The 23199-nt window shown below is 56.0% G+C and overlaps 1 protein-coding gene across 9 annotated transcripts in view; it reads right to left on the minus strand.

The window, feature by feature from the left end:
* Nucleotides 1-2733: 2733 nt before the first annotated feature.
* Kcnt1 (potassium sodium-activated channel subfamily T member 1) overlaps nucleotides 2734-23199 on the minus strand; it is a 73838-nt gene continuing 53372 nt past the window's right edge. For 4 of the 9 annotated variants that reach the window (XM_052726116.1, XM_052726114.1, XM_052726112.1 and 1 more), the window contains 18 exons: nucleotides 23055-23163; nucleotides 22424-22532; nucleotides 22061-22210; nucleotides 21424-21662; nucleotides 19890-20142; nucleotides 18201-18306; nucleotides 16831-17003; nucleotides 16433-16504; nucleotides 16169-16303; nucleotides 15533-15644; nucleotides 12252-12353; nucleotides 11873-11956; nucleotides 11623-11748; nucleotides 11280-11300; nucleotides 10161-10491; nucleotides 8776-8838; nucleotides 5333-5420; nucleotides 2734-5207 (listed from right to left, as the gene is read on the minus strand). In XM_052726116.1, the coding sequence (XP_052582076.1) occupies nucleotides 5087-5207; nucleotides 5333-5420; nucleotides 8776-8838; nucleotides 10161-10491; nucleotides 11280-11300; nucleotides 11623-11748; nucleotides 11873-11956; nucleotides 12252-12353; nucleotides 15533-15644; nucleotides 16169-16303; nucleotides 16433-16504; nucleotides 16831-17003; nucleotides 18201-18306; nucleotides 19890-20142; nucleotides 21424-21662; nucleotides 22061-22210; nucleotides 22424-22532; nucleotides 23055-23163 (2394 nt within the window). In that variant the 3' untranslated portion in view covers nucleotides 2734-5086. Of the gene's footprint in view, nucleotides 5208-5332; nucleotides 5421-8775; nucleotides 8839-10160; nucleotides 11037-11279; nucleotides 11301-11622; nucleotides 11749-11872; nucleotides 11957-12251; nucleotides 12354-15532; nucleotides 15645-16168; nucleotides 16304-16432; nucleotides 16505-16830; nucleotides 17004-18200; nucleotides 18307-19889; nucleotides 20143-21423; nucleotides 21663-22060; nucleotides 22211-22423; nucleotides 22533-23054; nucleotides 23164-23199 lie in introns of those variants that run through there. The other 5 variants (XM_052726117.1, XM_052726113.1, XM_052726121.1 and 2 more) reach the window with 3 other exon arrangements.

Genomic DNA, 23199 nt, shown 5'->3' on the forward strand with positions numbered 1-23199 from the left:
CTCTGCAAGTCAGCAATGCAGCCTCACCATCTGCTTGTACCAATGCTATGTGCTGATCGTGTTGAGTCCAGGACCCTGCCTAGGCCTGGAGTTTGGCCTCTCTTGGTTGCTAGGACTCCACCTGAGGAGAGTGAGCACAGCAGGGACCAGAGGTGCTGCTTTGGAGTGGGGGTGGGGTGGGGAGGGCTGTCCTAGCCTGGTTGCCCTTTGTGGCTTCCTTGGGACCTCAAGATGGAGAGTCAGTGTAAGTACCACCCAAAGGTATCGCTACCCCAGCAGTCTAACCTGAGGGGATGATGGAGGTCCTAAGAAGTTTACTTTCAAAGTCCAGGCTTGTGCCTTGCTGCTGTGAGCTCTTAACATGGGCCTGTGCCTCAGTTTCCCTGGTGAAGGGAGAACTCACTTGCCCTACAGTCTTTGAGAACATCCCTGAGTCTGTGAGGGAGGAGTGCCTTCAGCCATGCAAAAGTCAAGGCCATGGTCCTGTTTTGCATCCCAGTTAGCAAATGTGTGCTTCAGGCAGAGGCTTGGGATGAATAGTAGCCCCAGTGCCTGCTGTCTCCTGGACCACTGCCAGCCGTTTAGGACATCTCTGTCAATCCATGTGTAGATGTGTAGAGCTGGATGCTCCCACTTGGAGGAAAGGCAGACCCTAGGCCAGGGAAACACTAAGATGTATCTGGTTGCAAAGTATAGGGGTGGGGCTTGCTGTGTATACAAACTGCCCACCCCTGGCAGGCACCTTTTAGGGATACCCGGAGTTGCCCATACAGAGCTGCATGGGCATGGACAGTGACTGCCCCTAGGGCTCTAGGCCAGGTTGAGGCTGTTTGTCTAGATAGGCGGATGTTACCCCCAGCTCAAGGCTAGATCATTGTGGGTTCCCTATGTGAGATGCAGTTGCTTTGGGAAGCTACATTACAGGGCCTGGGGCAGACAGGCCCCCTCTTCTGCAGACAGAGGCCCAGGCTGGAAGGTTTGCTCTGGGATATAAGCGATCTCTGCTTAGAACCTCCAAGCCCAGGGCTGCAAAACTTCTAATGTCATGATGGATGTGGCCAACACCCAAGGGTGTTTGTTTTGTTGTTCCCACCCCAGGGATTCTAACTGAGCCCCCCAGACCCCAGGTCCTATGTGATGTGGTGAGGCTGGGGGCTGAGACCTTGGACTTCAATGTGAGCTCAACCTGCAGAACTATTGACTTCCCTGCCAGACTGCCATTGCACAGCTCCTTCCAGAACACTGCCCTTAGAACCACCCCCTTCTCACCGGCCCAGTTATTTGAAAAGTCCTGAGACTCTTTGAAGATGTGCAAGTGTAAGACTCATGACTCACTGGGCATGGTGGTGCACTCAGGAGGCAGAGGCAGGCAGATCTCTACAAGTTCGAGGCCAGCGTGGTCTACAGAGTGAGTTCCAGGATGGCCAGGGCTACACAAAGAAACCCTTCCCCCCAAAAAAAAATTGTGACTCAGAAAAATAAACAAAGAACAACCCCAAACCCTTTGAGGTCATTAAGATGTGACTCCATGGTGCCTGTCAGATGAGGGGTCAGAACGACAGGGAGAGAGCATGATGGGGCTGAACATGGCCTGGGTGTTCTGGCAGAGATAGACCAAAGTCACACACTCCAGGTCTTGAGATGCCTCACAGCGTGAGGTACATGGGGTGGGTAGAGTAAGAGGGACCTGGAGATGGGTCATGTCATGCTTCCTTCATGTTCATCTTGCTTTCTGTCCGTTGTGGGTCTGACTTGTCATTGGCCTGCTGAGGCCCCCTCAGTCAGTGTGGCGGATGTATAGCTGGATTGATGTCACCCCCATGTGCAACTGTTTTATCCTTTCCCTGGTCTCCATCTCTACTCTTGCTCTTCTTCTGCACTAAGTGCTCAGGCACTTACATATCGCTTCCTCTGCCTGTCACTGCACAGCTTTAAATAGATGCCACCGAGACAGCCTAGAACCTGCAGCAAACACCTAGGCACCGCACAGGCTCCCAGCTCTCAGCTCCTCACCACAGAACCACTGCCAGTCCCAGCTGCTCCTCACGACACTGCTGTCCCTGCGCTTCACTTAACCACAGGCTACAGCACCCAAGGTGCTTGGCACTATTCTGAGCAGTTTTTGGTAAGATTAGTTAGGAACAAGAAAAATAAAAGGCTTCTTGCTAATTTTGTATACTTTGAAAATTCTGTTGCAATGCTTAAATTCTAGTTCCTCTTGGGCTGGGACAGACCCTCTCCATTTGGAACAAGTGTTTCATGAGAGCCCTTAAGGCCAGCAGGGTATGAGGGCTGGGAGAATTGATGGTCCCCAGCCTGAGGGTGGCTGGGGACAGGGATCCTGCAAAGACAGGATGTCCACTGCGGGGTGTTTACCCACCAACCCCACAGTTCCCCGGAGTTTTCTTAAGTGCGAGCAGCAGGAAATATTAGAAGGATTTAGATTGTGGAGATAAACAGAAAATACAGAACAGCCTTGAGAAGGCCTGGAACCTATTCCAACGGGCCCTAACTGTCTCTGCCCCAGGGTATTTATAGAGACTCCAAGGGGTGGAGCCAAAGACCTCCTCCCTCCAGAACAGCCAAGTGCAGACCATCTCAGACACCTGGTACTCAGGCCCGTGGTCCAATCATCCTCTCTATGCAGATCTGCTGAGTAAAGCCACGAGGAACCCGAAAATGGGCTCCCACAGTCCGCCAGGCCTGGAGATGAAGCAGTGGAAGCTATGGAAGTTCCAGGTGTGCAGGTGGCTTTTATTGATGATATCTCACAGCACACAAATCCTCCTGAGCCAAGTACCAGTCTCAGGGCCTGGCATCTTTAGATGCTAGCAAAAGGCTGGGCTGAAGTATCTGCCTATACATGTGGGGGAACCCCCCCAACATACACACGCTGAGAGACTGAAAATGTGTTTCCATGCTGCAGACGCACAAGAGAGTAAATACCCCAACCCAAATATGGGTCAGGTGGCTTTCCCCAGCCCCCCCCCCCCCCCCGAGGTGGCAGCTCTTCGAGCATGGGCTTGAAGGTTGTAGCCCCGTCTAGATGAAGACCAGCATGTCTCTCCTATTTCTCTGGGCCAGGTGGGTGATTGAGCAGGGAGATGGAATGTGGGTGCAGGCTCAGAGCCCTCCTGCTACAGAGTGATGGCCACTGATAGACCCTAAGTGAGTTCTGGCCACCCTAGCCCAGGGTAAACCACCTGCTTCTCTACCTAGGCCCCAGAACTTCTTCCCTGAGTCCTTACGGCCAACTCTGTTCCATAACACCTCACCAGGGCTCACGTACACTTTCTGAGCAAATGGGTCCCAGACAGGCAAAGAGTGGGGGTAGGAAGGCTGGGTTTGCAGGCAGGCCACAGGAAGGGGAGGCGTGGTCCTAGGCACCTTATCAGGCAGGTTACAGCAACTGCCTTGCCCTACCGCCTGCCCACCTGCTCTGACTGGGAGAGCCTGGCCCTTTGGTCAATCTCTTCACCTCAGCCTTTCACGACACCCAAAAGCACACAGGGGAGGTTCACATAGTCATATCAAGAGCACCTTCCTCCCCAGGGTGGGGTAAAGATGGATTTCTAGGAGTTTGGGACCTTAGGTGAGCTGTTTCTACCTAGGGGGCATGCTGGACCATAGGGGGAGGCTGATTGTCAGCTTGCCAGGGGGTCCTCTGGAAATCACACACACACACACACACACACACACACACACACACACACACACACACACACACCCTGGGGCAGCTGTCCAGACCCAGCCACCCATAGCCACAGAGGATTTATTACTGTTTTGAGAAGGCCATGCTGGCCATGCCAGAGGTTGGGGGCTAGTCTGTGAAGTCTGGAAAGGGAAATACATGAGGCAATTCTAACCCTAAAACAGGTGAGCCTCCGATGTCTCCCAGACCCAGTGTCCTGGAGCCTTGATGGGCTGCCTTGTTCCATGCATGCCTGCAGGATATATCCATTTTAGTAGAAGGTTCCAGTTCTGATCGTACAAACCACAAACAAGAATGAAGTCAGCTGCCTGGAGCAGTCCCTGGAGCCTTGAGGCATGGCCAGAGCCCAGAGCTAATTGTGCTTCTCAGATCAGGTGTTTAGAGACAAGACTTTGCTTTGAGTGTGTGAAATGGTCCATGGAGATGCATCGTTTACCAGTCCTGTGTCCCCAAACGCCACGGCTGGGGAAACTCAAGTGTGATAGCTGGAAACATCATTCAGCCTCCACAGCCACGGCCACAGGACTCCCTCCGTAGCCACGGCCACAGGACTCCCTCCGTAGCCACGGCCACAGAACTCCCTCCATAGCCACAGCCGCAGGGCTCCATAGCCACAGTCACAGGGCTCCATAGCCATGGCCGCAGGGCTCCATAGCCATGACCATAGGACTCCCTCCATAGCCATAGCTGACTGCAGGACTCCTTGAGGATACACTGGTGGCCCCTGCCCCACTCCATGCAGGGGGCTGCAGAGCTCAGGCTCAGGATGAGGCCTCCTGACAAGCCCCTCCTCTGTTCTCCTCTTAAAGGGCATGGTGCCTTCACTGGTTGGCCCCTTGCCTGGTTCTGGGGAGAGGCAGCTCATAGGCCCTGGTGCCGTCTCAGAGCCATGCAGAAGCTCTGATCAGAACAGGCGTTGGATGGCTAGAGAACACAGATGGCCTCCATGCAGGGGGACTCCCCAGTTCTAGGTCTTTGCTTCTCCCACACACCCCAGCGCCCCTTCAGAAATTACTGAGTGAAGCCATGTAAGACAGTGGAACCCAGGGCAGTGTCCAGTCCCTGCTCTGTCGCTTCTCTGCTTGCCAGCCTCACACTTGGCCAGACCCAAGTCACGAGTTGTGGTACAGCTATGCAGAGAGATGCAAATCATACATATTTGTAAAAATAGGTTTAAAAAGTGCCTCCTGCCAGCTTCCAGGTGGTCCAGTGGTCTCATGACTGGCCCCACTGAGAGGATTTCCTTTCCGAGGCAAATCTTAGAGCCACTGTATAGTCGTGGTGCGGCCTGCTTGGGCCATGCCAGCGTGTGACAATCCCCCTCTGTGATCTTCTGTGTCTGCCTATCGGTCCCAGCCTGGGCTTCTCGGCTGCTCAGAGCTGTGTCTCATCCCGGGTCGCAGGATTACAGGATGAGAGCTTGTTGCTGCAGCTGCTCTTCCGACTCTGGGAGCTGCTGCCCACGTGGGCCAGGGGATCGGAGCGGATGAGGTACCTGCAGAAGATACCAAGGAAGGCCCCGGAATGGCAAGTCAGGTAACCAGCCACACCAGACCTGTGCCAACTATGGGACCCGGAGCCCTATGCCTGATGCTGGGAGGGCCAGTACTTTGTACTCACACAATGTCGTTGGGCTCCAGCCTTGTGTCTGGTGGGGGATTGATGAGTACGTAGGAAAGAGTGTTCTGGTGATGGTCATTCATCTCGTCTGCAAAGGACATAGCCCAAGCATCACCCACCTCTATCCAGTACCGCCCTGCTGGGCCCTGGGGAGCCAGGGGAGCTAGTTCTCCATCTAGCCTCTCTGGCCATATGCTGACTGACCCTCCCTGACACACCTGTCCTCAGCTCCTGCCTGCACTGGGCAGGGCTCGGCCAAAAGGAATGGCCGAGCACCGGCTCCCACCCGCCCAGGCAGCTTGCTCGGCTGACAGCCAACCTGAGATGACATCTCACCGATGGAGGAGGTGGGTGCTGACTGAGCAGAGGCACTGAGCACACCTGCACATGCCTGCTTCCTACAAAGCTGTATGGGCAGGTGCATATGCCCACATGTACACATACCCATATAACACCTGAGTGCACTTGTGCACAACTGTGCATGCCTTCACCTGCATATATAACTGTGTACACTTATACATACCTATGTATACCTATATATATATATATATATATATATATATATATATATATATATATATATATATATATATATATATATATATATCTCCACACTTGCAAGCACCTGTGCATACCCCTACATACATGGACCTGCACATATCCCTGTATGTATGCATAAACACTACTGATCACTTGCACATATGGCACACCCACATTCCCGTAATACCCACATGCACAGCTATACAACAGCTAACATACACACACCATCTGCACACCTATATACCTGCATGCCGTCCAGAAGCTGCTCAGGCCTTCCTATCACCCTTCTGAAGTGCTCGGCAGGTGCCACCGTCCCTGGGACTGGGCAGGCCACCTCTACTCCCTATACTCTGGTCTCACTGACCAGAGATCAGGGCCCTTCCCTCCTGTTTGTGGCTCTGCTGCTGCTGCTCCTTCAGGGACAGAGACCAGGCGACAGCCCCAGGGTGACCACAGAATGCAACTCCCTAGGAATGTGGGTGGTTCTGGAGAAGCAGCCAGTTACATCATTGATCTCTGTGCTTGGCCAGCAGGGTACCATGGCCACATCCAGTGCTGGCAATGGCCTTGAGCTTGCTGGTCTCAGTTTATCCACTTTGTGTTTAAAGGTACCTCTGGACTCCAAGGACATACAAAATGAAGGTGACCTGGGACAGGGCATCTTCTGCCTGGCCCCTTCCATTTTTCTTTATCCTTTGTCCTGCGAGGTGTAGCTGACCCCTCTATGAAATTGCAGAAGCTGCCAAGTAGCCAACTGGGCTAGGGTAGGGCATGCCTTGGCTCTCAGAGCTGCAGTCCCAAGATGAGGGTATGAATACGGCACAGAATGCTTTTGTGAAGTGGGGGTGCCTATACCTCAAACAGTCTGTACCTGGGGTAGTTCAAATGGAGCCAACATCTCTGTCTACTTCTTCAGGGTAGGACAGCCTGGTGGCCACTCTCCATATATGGGGTACTGTTCTGTCCCATGAGCATCAGTTTTTGCTCCCCCTCCCAATCCTACAGTTAAGATCCCCCATGTTGTGGCTTATGCTGGGAGCCAAGTGGGAGGTGTGTTATTCTGGGACCAAGTCCCTCATGCAGCTCTGGGGTAGGCAGTGCAGGGACAGCAGGGTGTGCACAGGAGCAGGGGGATTCATTCAGTCATGCTCACAACACTCCAGACCGTAGCCACTGATCCGTGTCTATCAGGGCCACCAGACAGTCATCCCGCAGGGGGCCAGAAGCCCTGGCTGTGAGAGGAAGCTACTGGATCCTCTGTCTTTAGGCCTGGGCCCTGGGCTACCATTCTCCTCCAACCAGGGGCGGATCTGGGAATGTCTGAGACTTGCAAAGCGCGTGGGGGGGCAGGACTAGGCCTGGCTTTGTGCCTCTGTGGTGCTGAGCTGAGGGGGCCGTGCCAAATCCCAGGTATGCCAACGTGGGGCTGTGGTCAGTCTTGTGAATCCAACTGCTTGGCCTGGGAGAGCAAGCCAACAGCCCCGAGGTAGATTCAGCATCCACATGCTGGTAAAGATAGACAGCAGGTGCAGGGGTAGGTAGGGACGGGGACATGGCCTGGCTTGAATGCGCTTCTAGAATGGAAACTCTCAGCAGGTTAGGCCTCTGCAACAGCTCTGCTTCCCCTCACCTTCTCCCCCCACCCCTGCCCCAGCTGAGTACCTCCCAGACCCAAGCCCTGGGCATCTATACCCATTTCCCTGTGTAGCCAGAGTTTTCTAACCTGAGCCTCAGCTTGCTCATCTCAGAACCAGAATCACTTCAGGGCTGGTTTCTCCTGCCTCCTATACACACTGAGCTCCCGGGCACAATCCCACACTGGATGTTGTCCTGGATGAGCAGGTTGTGACACTCTGGCCTCACATCCTGACACCACACCATGCCGCGCATAGGGTGCTGTGAGTCCCTGTTGCCAAGTTCCGGCACATTTTCCCCAGTGAGCACACAGGTGATGCTCAGTGAACACTCAAGAGCGTCCTGTGACCCTGCAGGAGCTGCCCAAGCCCTCGCCTGCCCGCCTTTGCCTGGGAGCCACACAGGAAGCAGATGTAGCTGGGTGCAGGGTGTGCATGGTTCATGGAGGTCACCAGGCCCAGCTCAGAATCCCAAGTGGCCAGGAGAGGGCCCGGTTTCCATGAATGCTGGCAGGGTGGTAGAAGGAGGAAAACCACAGCCCCGGAGATGCCAACACTTCGCTTCTGTGGCTGCCCACAGCCATCCTCGCAAATAAGGACCCAGCTAAACTGACATCTACTTGGGCCCAGACACCCCTAAAGCTCCCAGAAAACCTGTTTGGAGGGGAGGCGCCAAAGGCGGTGGCTTAGCCTTTGCTCTGGGCTCTGACCGGCCTCCGGTGTGGGATAGCTCCTTGGAGGAGGTGCTCAGCAGCATTAAAGCATGCAGATGAGAAGTGAGTAGAGCTCTGTCTCAAGCAGACAGAAAGAGTCTTCTCCTGAAGCCCAAGTCTACCTGGCTTGGGTAGTTCAAGCCTGCCTATGCCTTGGCACAGAGTGCAATGCCAGTTTCTATCCTCATGTCTGACAGGAGGCTCACTAAGACACCCAGGGACTTTGGGCATCTTGTGGGACTAGCCAGAGAGGCCAGCTGTTGCTGAAATGGCCTGCTGCCTAGTCAGGGCAAAGCTAGATGACATGGCACATCCTAACAACAGAGCTGGGTAAAGTATTTGGGGTTATCCCTGGGGTCAGGGTGGATACCATCATCTGAGGACTCCCATGGCTCTCAGCCGGAACCAACCAAGGAGGAAGATAGAAGGTCTGAGAACCCACTGTGGACACACAAGTCCCTCCATTCTCTCCTGGTCACTGTCTAGCCCAGCCAAGGTGGCAAAGGGTTGGCACATCCCCTGTGTGGTGGCCAGTATTCCACTGGAGCAGAATTACCTTGCAAATATCCCAGGTTTACCCGATTCATCACATCACTGGCTGTTAAATTTGCTACATCCTCTATGGAACACATAAGAGAGGCACAGACAGAAAGAGAGAGAGAGAGAGAGACAGGTCAGCAAGCAATGGCGGGGTGGGCACGCTGGCACAGCAGAATGCAGGGCAGTGGCCAGCTACACGCAGACACCGTCCACACCGGGACTGTGGTGGCCAGCACCAGCCACCTCAGAAGCAAGTCAATTGCCAAAGGGAATCTGGTCCTTCTCTGCCAAGCACTGGCATGTAGGGGGGTCTGCAGAGGCTAAGAGGCACACAGGGCAGGTGCCAGTGCTGAGCTTGGCCACGTGGGCTGGACTTTGTATCTCCTAGTCTTTGCCATAGCTCATGAATGCTGGAATCTCCTGAGCCTCGGTGGCCAGTTCCCCGGAACAATGGGTTACCTAGGCTGGGGTACTGATGAGGTCACTAGATCTAGGGCATTGAAGGGACACTCCACACTGTGTACAGATGGCTGGGAAAGGCTCTGGGGTCGTCATATTCTCAAAACCCTGGTCTGTCTTCCCCGGGCCTACCCCTTAAGGAAGTCTAGCCCCGCCTTGTGAATATGCCCAGAACGCCCAATATACATGGCCAGCACATGGCTCAGCCCCAGTGACCCCTGGGCAGCTCCCTCTGCTTGGAGGAATCTCTAGGGCCCCATCACAATGGTGGGTGGGCCTCGGCAATGACTGAGTATTAAGACACTAAAAGAGTCCGGGGAGGCACAGGCCAGAATAGAGATCTTGGGCCCCCTTTGACCTCATCAGCAGAGGCAGCCTGGTCAAAGTCACATAGATGTTACCCAAAAGTGGCACGGAGAGAAGGGGGTTACAGAATTCTGTTCTGCATGTTGTTCTCCTAGGAACTCTAAAGCAACAGAAATGTGATGACTGCCTTGGGGAGGACAGTGGGATGGACAGAGGAATATGTGGTCATTCTTGCTCCTCCTGACTGTCCCCTGCCCTATCCCTGGCCAGGGACCCGCCAACTCCTTGCCTTTCAAGTCTCTCATGAAACGGGGAGACTGGACTTGTATACCTAATGAAGGCCATGAGCTTTTGGGGAGCTGGCTTGGCTCGCCACTCTATTCCTTTTCTGGGTCCAGTCCCTTACTTTCTGGTGGGGAAACTGAGGCTCCAGAGTGGTAGAAGTGAGCCAGTGTGGGTCACTCTGCACCTTCTCCATTCTGGGTGGGTGCAGACACTCCTCTGCCCTTCACTGGGCAGGCCCAAGTGACCAGGTGGAGCTGGAGCCATGCCTGCTGAAGGGGTCAGGCAGATGGGAGATGCCCATCAGCTGCTCTGCTATGGCCCAACCTGCCCCGCCTTGTCGCCTGCCCTTACCATAGCCAGTGGTGGGCAGCCCCAGGTGTTTCATCCGGTTCTTGACCAGCTCTGAGAGCTCCTGGCGCTCCGAGCGTCGGTAGAGGCTGAGCCGCTGTTGGGTGATCCACTCTGTGGCTGCAGGTGCCTTGCCCGCCTGCTTGCTGCTCTTCCGACTCAGCTTGCGGGCCCACTGCAGGCTCTTGCGGCGCAGTAGTGGGTGCTCTGCTGGGTCAGCACTGCCCCCGTGGCGGCCATGGGTGCTGCCACTGCCAGAGGCAGCCCGTGTGCCCCAGGACCCCTTGGCCTCCCGAGTGTCCTCGCAGTCCTCCATGTTCACCGAGATCTGGGACTGGGCAGGCAGGAGGGCTATGGGCTGGGGTCTTGTGCCTTCAGGTACCAGGGAGGAGATGGGCTCTGGACCCACAGTGTGAACACCAGCCTTCTCCAGGCCAGAAAGACTGTGGGGTCCTGTGTTCCCACCTGTACCCTAATCTGCCTGGCCTCCTGGCCTTGCTCAAAGTCTGATCCAGGATGGAGCCAGCCTGTCCCCAAGGAAGAGGATCCCTAGTCTATCCAGGCCATCACATCTATGGGTCTGGCTGGTCCCTCTGGTCTGGCATATCCTGGCTTTGCCCTAGCATAGGGGCCCCTATCTATACCACAGTTTCCCCATATGCAGGTGGTACAGGGATCCCCATCAAACACATCCTTGGGAGTCAGTGCAAACAGACAGGGTGTGGTAGGCTGTGCATGACTGAGTGGGCATGTGAGGTACTGGGGAAAATGTGGGGACCCCATTAGGTAGTGCCTTAGAGAGACTGGGAGGGATAATGAGGGTGTGGAGGTCAGACCAGCCCATAGGGGTACCTGCTGCTCTGAAGGCTGCGGTGGAACCTGTTGATGGTGCATGCAGCTGGGCTGGGGTGAGGGGTACACTTGATGTGGGTAATCCCATGTGATTTCCCCATCATATAGGAGGATGGTAATTACTGGGAGCTCCCCACCCCCACCCCGAACAGCCCAGTGGCCAATACATTTTCCTTTCCTGCCTGTTTCCCAGGGGCCTGATCAAGGTAAGGAAGAATCCATGAGGCACAGGGGAAGCGGAAACTCCACATGGGGTCCAGGAGTGCTCACCTGGGCTCTGAGGTCATGGGGCTGTAAAGGAAACCAAGGACTGTGTGGGACCTGTGGGTGGGTTTGCCCCTACCCCGTGTATCTTCTCAAAGTCCATACAGAGCATGCAAGGGGCAGGATGGTAGGGGGGCATGCTGCCCACACAGGTAGACTAGCTGCACCAGACCTCCCCTGAAACCCCACCCAGTCCCCCTGGAGGTCTGGGATACTTCCCAAGGTCACCATTCTTCCCAGAGTGGCAGCTGCCCTCACTGGAGGCACGTGTTTTGGACACTGAACCTGCCTAGATGGCAAACAGTCACGCACAGGTCCCCAGAGCTGGACTGATAGAATTACACAGTACCTCAGAGGAGAAGACGTGGCACTCGGTCCTGTAGATGCCGATGGGGATCTCTGCACTGGAGGAGCAGAGTTTCTGGAAGAGGCGGCCATACGTACGGATCCACAGGTCAGCCTCAGTTACCTTCATCTGCAATGAGAGGGAAGCCGTACACTGAGAAGGGCTGCAGGCAGCGCCCAGAGCCCAGGAGCAGTGTCCCAAGGGCGGTGCCAGGCCCGCGTCGTATGGCGCTGTGTACCCGGCCTGCACTTACGGCACAGAGGTAGCCGGAGCCTGGCGTCGTGTCAAGGCCCAACAGCAGCCTGGTGATGGTGATCATGTAGTCCTTCACGAAGGACTGTGGGGCGGCAGGGCCACGTAAGGCAGATGCTCCAGCCTCAGCACACTCGGGAGCCACCTGCCTGCCAGCCCAGCACATGAAGTCTAAAAAGGACCAGGACCCCAAAACCCCTAGAGTGGTACCAGGGGACCCCTGAGGACAGTGAGACCTGCTGCTCCAGTGGGAACAAGTCTCAGAGGACCTGGGGAGGGCTGTCCAGAGCGGTGGGACCAGATCTTAGACAGGGAACAACTGTGGGCTCCGGTCCAAGCATCATGGGACCCTGCCTACTTCCCTCCACATCCCAGCTGACCTGGTAGAGAAGCGTATCCAACATGCTGATGCTAAACACTCGGCCAGCAGCAAATGGGAGGCGGAACATGAAGGCCAGGTTGGAGCCATTTTCTCGTTCTCGCTGCAAGAAAGGGGTCCTCAGATGGCGCACAGGACTGCAGGTGGCCGTGGAATTGTGGATGGCCATCAGAGTAAAGATATGCACATAGGGTGTGTCCACGTGTGGTATGTGTATGTATATGTGTATGCATGTGTGGTATGTGCCTGCATGCATTTTGTATGCATGTGTGGTATGAGCATGTGTACATGGTATGTATGCATGTGCATATGTGTAGTATGTGCATGGTATGTGTACATGGATGTGTGTCTGTGCATACACTAACAGACTTCTTTCTGGCCAGCAGGCTTGACTATCCAGCCACACCTCCCCAGGCACACTCAGGCCCAGAGCCTAGGGAGCGTTTAGAGCTCTGAGAAAACCCGTGAGATACCTCCCGTATTTGGAACCCAGGGCCTTGCACACACTGGGCAGGCATGCTGTGCTGAGCCACACCCCTAGCATGAGAGTCTCAATACTCTTAACAATTTGATCTTGAATCACATTTTGTGATGTCAGGGGCACTGAAGCATGTCAGCAGGAGGGGTATGCTGTACATGTTACTGCTCTTCACAGGGTCCACAAAGTTCCAGGCACTGGAGCTGATGATCCACAGTATGAGTTTTTTTGGGACACATTGCCACAGACTTAGTGGCTCAGAACTTCATTTCAAGGCTCTGAGGTCGGAAGTCTAACGTGGGCTTCCAGTGGCTGAAGTCAGGGCCAGCTGGGCCTTGAGCCCTTGGGAGGCTCTGCAGGACCCTTTCCCCACCTTACCCAGCTCCTGGGGATGCCCAGAGTCCATGGCCTGTGGCTTCTTCCTTATCCTCAAAGCCAGCAGTGGAGTTTCTTCCTGTCTCTGATGCACTGCCTGTCATGTCCTCTTACGATTATGTGGGGCCAACGTGGGCATGGAGAACCGCTTTCCATCTCAAGTTCCTTAGCATGGTCCCATCTGCCAAGTCCCTGTGCCTGGAAGGGGCTATTCATAGGCTTGGGAAAGAAGGCAAGCTTTCTTCCAGGCTACTCTTCCAGGAAGCATCCACAAAGGAGCTCAGGTGAGTGCAGACCTAAATCAGCCCGCACTGGCATCTGAGGACACTTCCCACAGCATAAGGAGTTTGCTTCAGGGAAGGGCACGCAGTCCCAGCGGCTAGGAACAGCAGTAGTTACAGGTTGGCCTTTCCCTCAGTGAACCCTCTCGGTCACATCTTCCCAGTGACAGAAGGAAGCACACAGGACAAGTGGCGAACGTGCCTCTCATTTTGTCCTTCCGCAATCCAGTAACAGAAGAGGGCAAGTGTCGTGGGAAGTGACGGGTCAGAGAGACATGACGGGGCTAGGATGTGCGGGCTTTCCTGGCCTGTGAAGAACCACGTATGTCTGAGCTACAAGCCGTGGTTGTGCCACGTGACAATTGTGCAGTCATGGCCCCTGCCTTCCCACTACGGCGTGCACCTTGGGAAGATGAGCCACGGTGGTAACTCAAGCGTTCCACTGGCTTTCCTAAGAACAGCACTCCACAGGAAGTGACCACACTACAGGTTCCAAGAGATTGGAAGGAAAGGGAGGGTTTCAAGTGTTAGTGTCTTTCCAGAACGTTCCCTTCTATTTCAGACAGGGAGTGCGCATGTCTCTTCTGCGTGGACAGCCCTACGAAGCTTGGTGCTCATGATACACAGGCCCTAACAGCGGGTGTGACGGGATTCTACCATCCCCAGGAAGCCGTGGCACCAGCAGCCTGCCTCTTCTTCTTCCTTATCTTGTCTGCCCAGGGCCCAGGACATCGTCCAATGTGGATCCCAACCCCTCAGCATCCACAAATTCACTACCACGGTGTCCAGACTCCTTCAGCGTGTCCTTGTCATCTCTGCTGTCACAAAGCCACGTGATGGGCCCAGGACCATTCACGGCCTTGAGATGGACAACAGCTCACAAGTCCAGGATGCAGAGAGGGGCCAGCCACTGGGTCCATGCTACAGGGCATGGATGAAAGCCCCACCTTCCACTGCTGACACCGGCCATAGAGGGCCTGGCTGTGCGAGCGAGCCAGTTACTGTCTGCGTACGCTGCCTTCACCCATTTATAGGCTGCCTGTGAGGAGCGGCTTTGGCTCCAGGTGTGAGTGTGTATAGGGACACAGGCTCCACGATGACTCCATGCCTGGACGCCAGCCTGATCTACTCTCAGTCACACTGTGGGGCAGTGGTCTGAGTGCCCACTCACATGATCCTAGCACCTTTGACCGTTTAGGCATGTCTTGACCCTTCCCAGTGTGGACCCAGATGCTGGGCAGGACAGAGTCCAGAGACGTGAGTAGGCTGGACAACAGGAGCCACACTGTTGTCTGGGGCTCTGCCCACCTGGCTCCCTCTGGCTTCTCTGGCTCAGCCAGACCCCAGGCTCCCATGGGCCACTTCCCCTTTGACCTAGCTTCAGGTCAGCATTGAGCGCATGTGCAGTAAGAAAGCTTGTCTGTTCTGCCTGATGTCTGGAGTGAGGCTTGGCCCAGACAGTCAGCCATGCTGGCCTCCAGCAGCTCTCCACAAGGCCACTGGCTCAGGCTGAACTTGGGACTCACACAGAACAGCAAGCGTTGGCAGCTGTGGCTTCCTCATCCACACTTGGCCTCTGCTGTCCTTATCTTAACACACGGCTTCCACTGCCCTTACCCCAGTGCCTCGTCATCCCTTGTGTGGATGGCAGGGAGGGTCGCAGCCACCATACATCAGTAACACAGACAGTGACCTGTCCCCATATAGTAGTTCCCCATATTCCTAGTGGGTTCCTGGGTCCTTAGTGTGTCTCTAATGCCTTACTGAGTCCCTGTGTCCCTGAGTTCCACATCTGGCCCAGCTGATGATACCCTCCATGGAGCTGACACCTCCCATGGAACTCCAAGGTCAGAAGTGCAAGAGGTTTTTCCCACTCTCTGATCCTCAGTGTCTGGGATGGAGGCGGTATCTGGTACTTGGTGGGTTGCAGGTGTCTGTTACCAGTTCTGGCTGATCCTGGAGAGGATCATGACTGACTTGAAGGTGCTCAGAGAAGTAGCCCCACAAGGAGAGCCTTGCATCAGCTGAGCCTGTCTCCTTAGCTCCTGCAGGATAAGCCCATGCTCCCACAGCCTTGCTCCCTCCCCTTGCCCTTGGTCTCTTTGGGCCTTTTGGCGAAGGATGGCCCACCAAGAAAGGTCCACTTACCTTTTCCAGTTTGGAAAGAGCCAGCGAGTAGCTGTCCTTGGCACGGAACTGCATGAACCGCATGTTGGAAGGGTGGGTGAGCTCTGTGGTGATGCTGAGGCTGGGGAAGAGCCTGGGGGGAGGGATGATCAGAGGAGTTGTCCTCCAGTCAGGGCTGAGGGTCTAAGAAGGTCCCAAGGCTGAAGGTCTGAGGGGGTCCCAGGGCTGAGGGTCTGTGGTGGGTTTTATGGCTGTGGGAGTCTGTGCTGTGGAGTCTGTCTATGGTGGGTCCTGTGGTCATGACTGGGTGGCCTCTTGTGGGTCTCATTGTTACAGCTGTGGGTGCTGGTCTCTGGTAGATCTTGTGGTCAGGGCTGTGGGATCTGTGTTGGGTCTTGTAGTCATAGAAGTGTGGTCTCTTGTGGGTCCCATGGGGAGGTCTGTGAACTCTGATGGGTCCTATGGTCATAGCTCTGAAGTCCATGGTGGGTCCTATGGTCATGGCTGTGGGGTGTCTTGTAGGTCCCACGGTTAGGGCTGTGGGGTCTGTGTTGGGTCCTTTGGTTGGGGCTACGGGTTCTCACAGTGGCTCCATATCCATTTCTGTGGAGCCTGGCTTACCATGAAGCCCCTGGCTCCCGTGGGTCAGGTGCTCACCGAAACATGGTCTGCACATTGACAATGGTCTTGGCATCTGCCATGTAGTCCTCTTCAGCACTCATGGTGCTCTCCTTGTCCACCACCACCAGGTTGTCAGCATAGATGATGCCACACTGCAACAGGCTGTCCAGGCTGCACGGGGCAAGGGGTACAGCCATAGGAGCCCCCACTAAGACCCTCTCAACCCCCCTCTCTTTCCCCCTCTGGGGGAGGATGGTGGAGGGACAGCAGGCACTCTGGCCATGGCTGTTCTCATCTTACTTGTCCACAGAGCCCTCCATGTAGTAGACCATGGGGAAGCAGCAGATGGCCTCCAGGAAGTGGTGGTCAGGCCTGTGGGGACAGCAGGGCCTGGAGGTGTCACCCGCTCTATGGTTTATCCTCCCCCCACTCTTGGGGCCCCCAAAACATGGGACTGAAGAGGATTTAAGACCGAATGGTCTGCCGCTTATTCAACTCAGGGGAAACTGAGGTCCTGGACTTATACAGCCAAGGCTGGACCTTGGGCTCTGGCTGCCATGCTTCTGGAGTCCCTGGATGAAAGGAGCTGTTGTTTTGGGAATCCCTGCGGTCCTGCCAGCATGGAAGGCAGCAGAGAACTGGCCAGCAGTCCTCCCGCACGGGAAGCGAGGCATCACGGGGACTGCACACTGTCTCACTTGTTGTCAAGCAGCAGCACGATGGGGTTGAGCTCCCGGCGGGACCGGTAGTAGGCGCGCAGAGGCACGATGAAGTTGTAGAGCCCGTTGCCTGCCGTCTCAGCGGAGACGATGATCAGCTTGTTCTTGAACCCGTAGGCCTTGGCATCTTCGTAGCTGTTGTGTTTGCAGCCCTGGGGACGTGGGGGACCAGGCTGGGCACCACCCTGGCTGTGGGAGAAGCTGCTGGGCCAACAGCCACAGGGACATGCAACGTGTAGCCCGTGGGAGCCCTGGGGAGATAGGGGGCCACCAGCCACCAGGGCTCATCCTGCCGGCCGCCACGAAAGTCAGTGGCTCACAAAGCTTGGTGGAAGCCAGCCAATGCAGCATTTAGCTACAGAAATACAGAGGGCCAAGTTATGTGCACACACACCTCTGTGTGTGTGTGTCCGCGTGCACGCGCGTGTGTGCATGATACGTGTTCACACAGTGCATTGCCTAGCTCTGCCCACCACAGAGCCCAGAATCAAGGCCACGAGCAGCATCTGATCCTGTTTCCTAAAGCCCCTTTCCCTAAATTGAGTCAGATCTCAGTTGGAGGTGCCTGGTCCCAGTCCGTAGCTGGCCATACATAGTGAGGAAGTGTGAGAGGTTGCCGAGCATCAATGTGGAACAGAGTATGGGTCCTGAGTAAAACAAGAGGCCATATGCCTTCACCACCTGAGTGCCAAGGATGCTTTCCTCTTGGCAACATGCTAATGAGAACTATTGGAAGGATCTAGAAGTAAGAAAGCTGATTCAGGGTGGGTCAGGTTAGAAGCTATCCTGCCCTTATCTCTGCAGTAACTGAACATGGAAGCATTCACTTTCACAGTGGGACAGCATGGCCAGAGATGTGGCCTCCAAGTGCTCAGCCCAGATGCATGGGCTGGTTCTATCATGGATTAAGTTTAGTCACACTAACCACTGGATCACGCTCTTCAAAGGTCAACAAGGGATCCCTAGGAAGGCAGAAATGGGGAGTGACAGGCATGTGCTGACTTAAAGAGTGACAAAGCCTTTGGAGCCTTGGGTTCCACCTGACAGGAGATCCTGGCTCTGCCTGACTCTGGTGACAGGTTATACGAGGAGAGAACTAGTCCTCCTCATCTGGAAACACCCAAGGTGTTGGGGGGCTCGGGGCGCGGTGGTCCTAATCTGCTTTCAGTCTGTTCGGAAAAGGCTGCTGTGAGATCAGAGCAGGGAGCCTGAGAGCGGGCGGGCGGGGTGAGGTAGGGAGGGGTCAGCTCCTGCTCAATTTTGCAACACCACCAAAATACATGGCCACCAAAGCAGGACAGCAGTGGCCACAGCGGAGTCCAGGTGCAGCTGCGGAGACTCAGCCTTACCTTGTCCAGCCTCAGGCAGCAGAAGGGAGCTTTCACAGGCAGGAGGTGGCATAAGGTCGGGGAGCTGCCAATGTAGGGCGAGTTGGGGGGGTAGCCCTTCACATACCTGGATGAAGACAGCATGGCACCATGGCATGGTGGCCTGGCCACTTCAAAGCTACCCTTCACCTAGAATATTCATGGAGTCACCTGGTACTAGCAGAGATGGCTGGCTTACTGTCTCCCAACTCCTGATCCCCATATCTGCCTGGGGCAGCCACATGAGCCAAGACCTCAGGGATCTGTCCCTGCTTCCCAGGCTAGGGCTGGGACAGGTACACCAAGGTCCTAGAGTGGCTCAGGCTGAGGTGGGGTCCAGAGGGACCACTTGTTGCTACTTCCCTCTGCAGGACCCAAGGAGGGCTGGGAGTGTCACTGCCCGTGAGGAAGCCTCCCAACGATCAGCCCTCAGCTACTCAGGTGGGGGACAGGAGGGCAGCTCGTACTCCATGGGATCCCTTATGTCCCTGGAGGAAAATTCCACACACAATATACTCAGTGCATACATTTAGACACATACACACTGAAGAAAACACAGGAACAGATGCATGCACATGTACACATACACACGTGTGTGCACTTGCATACATGTACATGCGCACAAACACATGCACACACAAGCAATACCCAGCCACTTCCACACATGTACATACACGTCACACACCACACACACATTCATATTTTCTCTCTCTCCCCACCCTGGGACCTGGAAGCTGAGAACACCAGGGCCGTAATCACCAGTCTCCTGAGTGATGCCCAAGGCACCGCAGGTCAAGACAGGACCTCGAGCCTGTGCTTCCAGACTAGCCTCTCAGAAGGCTGCCTCCCCTCCCCCAGCCCCACAGTGCCTACTACACACCACGCCGTACTCTGACACTGGGCCCTGGCCACAACCCTCTAGCTCTGTTTCCATGTGCCTTTAAGGACACAGCCACAGGGACCCATGTACTTTCTGTCTGCAGGATCTGGGAGTTCCACCACTGACCCCTCAGCCTTAGAGCAGCTCCCAACAGGAGGATGCCCTGACTGAGGTCAAGGTAGCTAAACTGTTGAGGACTTGCTAATGTCCCTCTTGGTCTCAACCAGGAAGATTTGGCCTCAGACCCCAGCCAGGATGGCCACTTGAGGTAGGTAGGCTTGTAGTCTCTGGTTCTGGACAAGGTCTTGCCAAATCACCTGCTGGTGACTTCTACAGACCCTGCCCCAAGAATATCCACCTGAAATGAGGTGGGCCATACCCCACAGTACCAAGAGAAGCTGATCCAGCTATGACGGTAGCTCAGGAATGTCTGTGGGTCACTGCCTGGCTCTATACCGATTCATGGAGTAACCCAGGACAGACAACTCAGCGGCTGAGCAGGTATGGGGCTCTGCTGCCCCACCACCCACCCTGCTTCTACATGCCACTGTGTGGGTCTGTGAGTCTCCTTATCTCTGATGCCAGCCAAGGTCAAGGGGAGGGTACCAGCCTAGTACACCCCTGCCAGCACGCTCTCAAGTGCTTCCCAGGACTAGGCTTGGGGTGAAGTAAAGGACCTCCGCTCTGATTCCCTGTGTGTTGGGGCCCCCCCGGAGAGCAGGGATTGCCCCTTTCCCCAGCACTGGGGACCTTCCCCTCCCCCTGAGAGCAGAGCTCCATTCAGCACTCACTCAACCACAGAGAGCCCCTCGTCGTCCGAGGGCGTCACCTCATCCTCTGACTGGTCACTCAGCAGGTCGCAGGGCAACAGGGCTGAGCCATCTGCCACCTCCAGAACGGGGGCGATGCTGGGGCGCCGACTGCCAGAGCCATTCTCCGTGGGCAGAGCCAGCTTGCCGCCGCCGCCGCCGCCGCCGCCGCCCCCACCACTCCCACCCTGGGAGGGCCGGCAATCCGTGTTCTGCAGGTCCATGGCCACTGTCCCTGGACAGAGGGGTGGACCCTGACCAGCAGCCCTTTCCACCCCCTCTCTAGGCCAGCTGTGCGGCCTTCGGAATTTCAGCACATCCCCGAGTCAGTTTCCACTTCCGGACAAGGGCGACCCCTGAGTGGCGGTGATGTTGAGTAGACCCCACGGGCCCCCATCCAGGGCCCCATCCAAACTGGTTGCTGTGGCTGATTCTGACCTCCTGAGGGTGGGGGGCCCTTGGGGCTCATGGGAAACTGGTTGATCCGCTTTAAGGACAGGGCTAGGGAGGGTGGCCACACAGTAACACGAGAGCTGCGAGGCCATTGTGCACCTGCTGGTCTCTGTTGCCCCCACCTCAGCCCAGGGCTGCTGCTAGGTTGTGTCGGTGGCTAGCTCAAGGATGCAGCTCATAGCCTGTGTGGGCCAGAACTGAGGGATGGTGGGAGGGCTTCTTGAGTCACTCTCTCTCAGGCATGGGGGTGCGCAAATATCAAGCAATGGATGGAGGTTGGGCTGGGCAGCAGCAACCCCGACCCCGAGCTCTTTCTCGGACCTGACCACCAGGGAAGCTGTTATCGCAGGAGTGACAACTTCAGAGTCTGGCAGCTGCTGGCACATGTCACACTTGGCTGAGAACGTGTACCACAGAGTCAAAGCACAGGGTCCCTAGAGACCACTTAGGCTGGGCATGCAGTGGGTGCTTATTAGTGTTAACTTGTTTTGTGAGTCACAGCTTGGGCCTAGCACCACACCAGGTTATTTCCCTGGATAACCTGTGGGTCTGTGGCCTGAGAGGGCTCAATGACCTGTTCCTGTTCCCCACTGTCCCCTGGAGGGCTGATAGGGGATGACACATGCAACAGGGACCACCTTCTGAGTCTTGGACCAGCCCTGATCAGGAGGTCACTTGAACCAGTTCTGGGAAGACAGCAGTCCCTGGGAAGAGCCCTGAAGCTAAGATGTTAACTTCAGACAATCTACACCTGGTGGATGCTAGGGCCTTCATCTATTCAAGGGATGCCCTGGGCTGATAGAACTACATGGGCCTCTGGTTAGTAGTATACCTACCACAGTACCCCACAGGCTCTCAGTTACCCAGGTAACTGATGCTCACTAAAACCCTGGCAGGTGAGGGGGGGAACCCCAGTTGGACAGATCCACAACTTGAGGCCCAGAGAGGCTCACACTGTCCTAGGAAGAGCTGAGTCTCAGGGATCTCCTGCCCAGTTTCAGGTGGGGTGTGGAACACACCCTTGGAACCCACACATCGACCTCCTGCCTCCTCAGCTGCTCACCCATAGAGGCAATGATGCTGTGCACTGGCAGCCGGGATGGTCCCTCGTACAGCGCCTGCCCTGCAAGACCTCGCCTCTTCTGCTTCTCCTCCTGCTTGAAGATGAAGGCTGAGTTCTCCTCCTTGGTGATGTTGATGTAGAAGCAGGTGTCAGAGGCCGCCAGGATGTGCCGTGGCCCCGGGTTCAGCAGGATGCTCTTGTTCTCCTCACGCTTCAGCCCAATGAGGCACACACCATACCTGAGCAGACATGGCCTGGAGCTCGGGGCCACTCTTGGCACCCCGTGGCTCAGGCTGCCCTCCTGAGCCACTCATTCTCCTTCCAGGGACCCCACTGGGACCTTTCGGACCAGCCCTCCCCTCAGGCGGTGGGGACTTGAGGACCCTAGGCCAGCCTTAGGAGACGCTTCAGAGGGCAGCCTTAGGAGGGCGGTGGCTATGTGGCAGGTTCTTACATGAAGCCTTGTTCTGGGATGTCCTGACTTGCCCATCCTCACCAGGTGGGCAAAGCCTGGCTACTCTGTCCTTGGCTGAGACTCTGCAACCTCCTGCCCCAGGGCCCCACCCATGCTGACCTGGTCCTGGGTCAGCCCAGTGGTGGTGGGAACAGCACGCTCCAACCCCTGAGTCCCACGTACTTCTTGTGTGCGTGGAAGGCTGCGTAGGTGAAGCTCTTGCCCTCATACTCCCGGAAGAATTTGCTGTCACCCATGCGAATGTGGTACACTTCGTTGCCCGAGCAGCGCCCATACATGCGCTGCCACTGCTCTGGAGACTCCTGTCCTTCCCTACCAGAGGAGCAGGGTAAGGGGGCCGTCACCTTCAGCCAGGGCTGCCCCTCCTACCCAATTGGTTAAATGCACCCTGCATCACCCTGGACCCCCTTCCTGTGCCAGACCTCTGCCCACTACATGCCCTCCTCCTCCAGGGAGCCCGCCCTGCCTTGTGGGGTTGATCGGGACGGCCAGGGCGTGGTAGTCGGTCTGGCACAGGGCACTCACTGGCCACGGGATGTGTGCACCAGCAGGGTGATGAGGGTGGAGGTGGCCGGGCAGATGCAGTTCAGGGCCAGCATGGCGTACTTGCATTCCTCCTCGCATACCACGTGGTCTGTGGGGACTGCAGGGTCAGGGCCCACCGCCCCTGCTGTCTCTGGTCCCTCCCCGCAGCACCCAGGTCTTTCTGAATGTGTGAAGACACGCCTGCTTGGTGCCCCTGGAAGCCCAGCCTGAAGAGCCAACTCATTAGGGGTTCAGCACCTCTGTGAGCTGCACTTTGAGTCCCAAAGGGGCACCTGCATTTCTGGGGTCACCCCAGCTCTACCCAGGTGGCCCTCACCTGTCCCCCAGGTGCCCATCATGGGTCCTGTCCATAGAGGTTCTGATCAGACAGTGCTCTTGCTCCCACACCACCTCTAGCTCCCGCTCCCGCTCCCACTGACCTCGGCCCCAGGTGGAGGCCAGATCATCTGCCAAGGCTACACCGTGGTAGCTCCCCATTCTCTGATGCAGAGATCCGGGGGGCATGTTATCCCAAGGGCGAACCCTCCTTGAGCCTATGAGAGGAGTACTTTACCCCCACCCTCCGCTCCTTTGCAGCCTGCACACCCATGTCACAGGGCCCCAAACACACCAGCAAATTTGACGTGAAACTTGTTTTCGGGCTTGAGAATCTGGACGTAGAGGGGACAGTTGGGGGCAAAGTCCTTCACAGCCCAGGCTCGAAGGATGGTCTGGTGATCCTGCGGGGGAGGTGTGGTTGGTGTTGGGGGGCCTCC

The sequence above is a fragment of the Peromyscus californicus genome, unplaced genomic scaffold (genome assembly GCF_007827085.1).
Source record: "Peromyscus californicus insignis strain IS unplaced genomic scaffold, ASM782708v3 Scaffold_7__1_contigs__length_154581171, whole genome shotgun sequence".
Classification (NCBI taxonomy): Eukaryota; Metazoa; Chordata; class Mammalia; order Rodentia; family Cricetidae; genus Peromyscus; species Peromyscus californicus.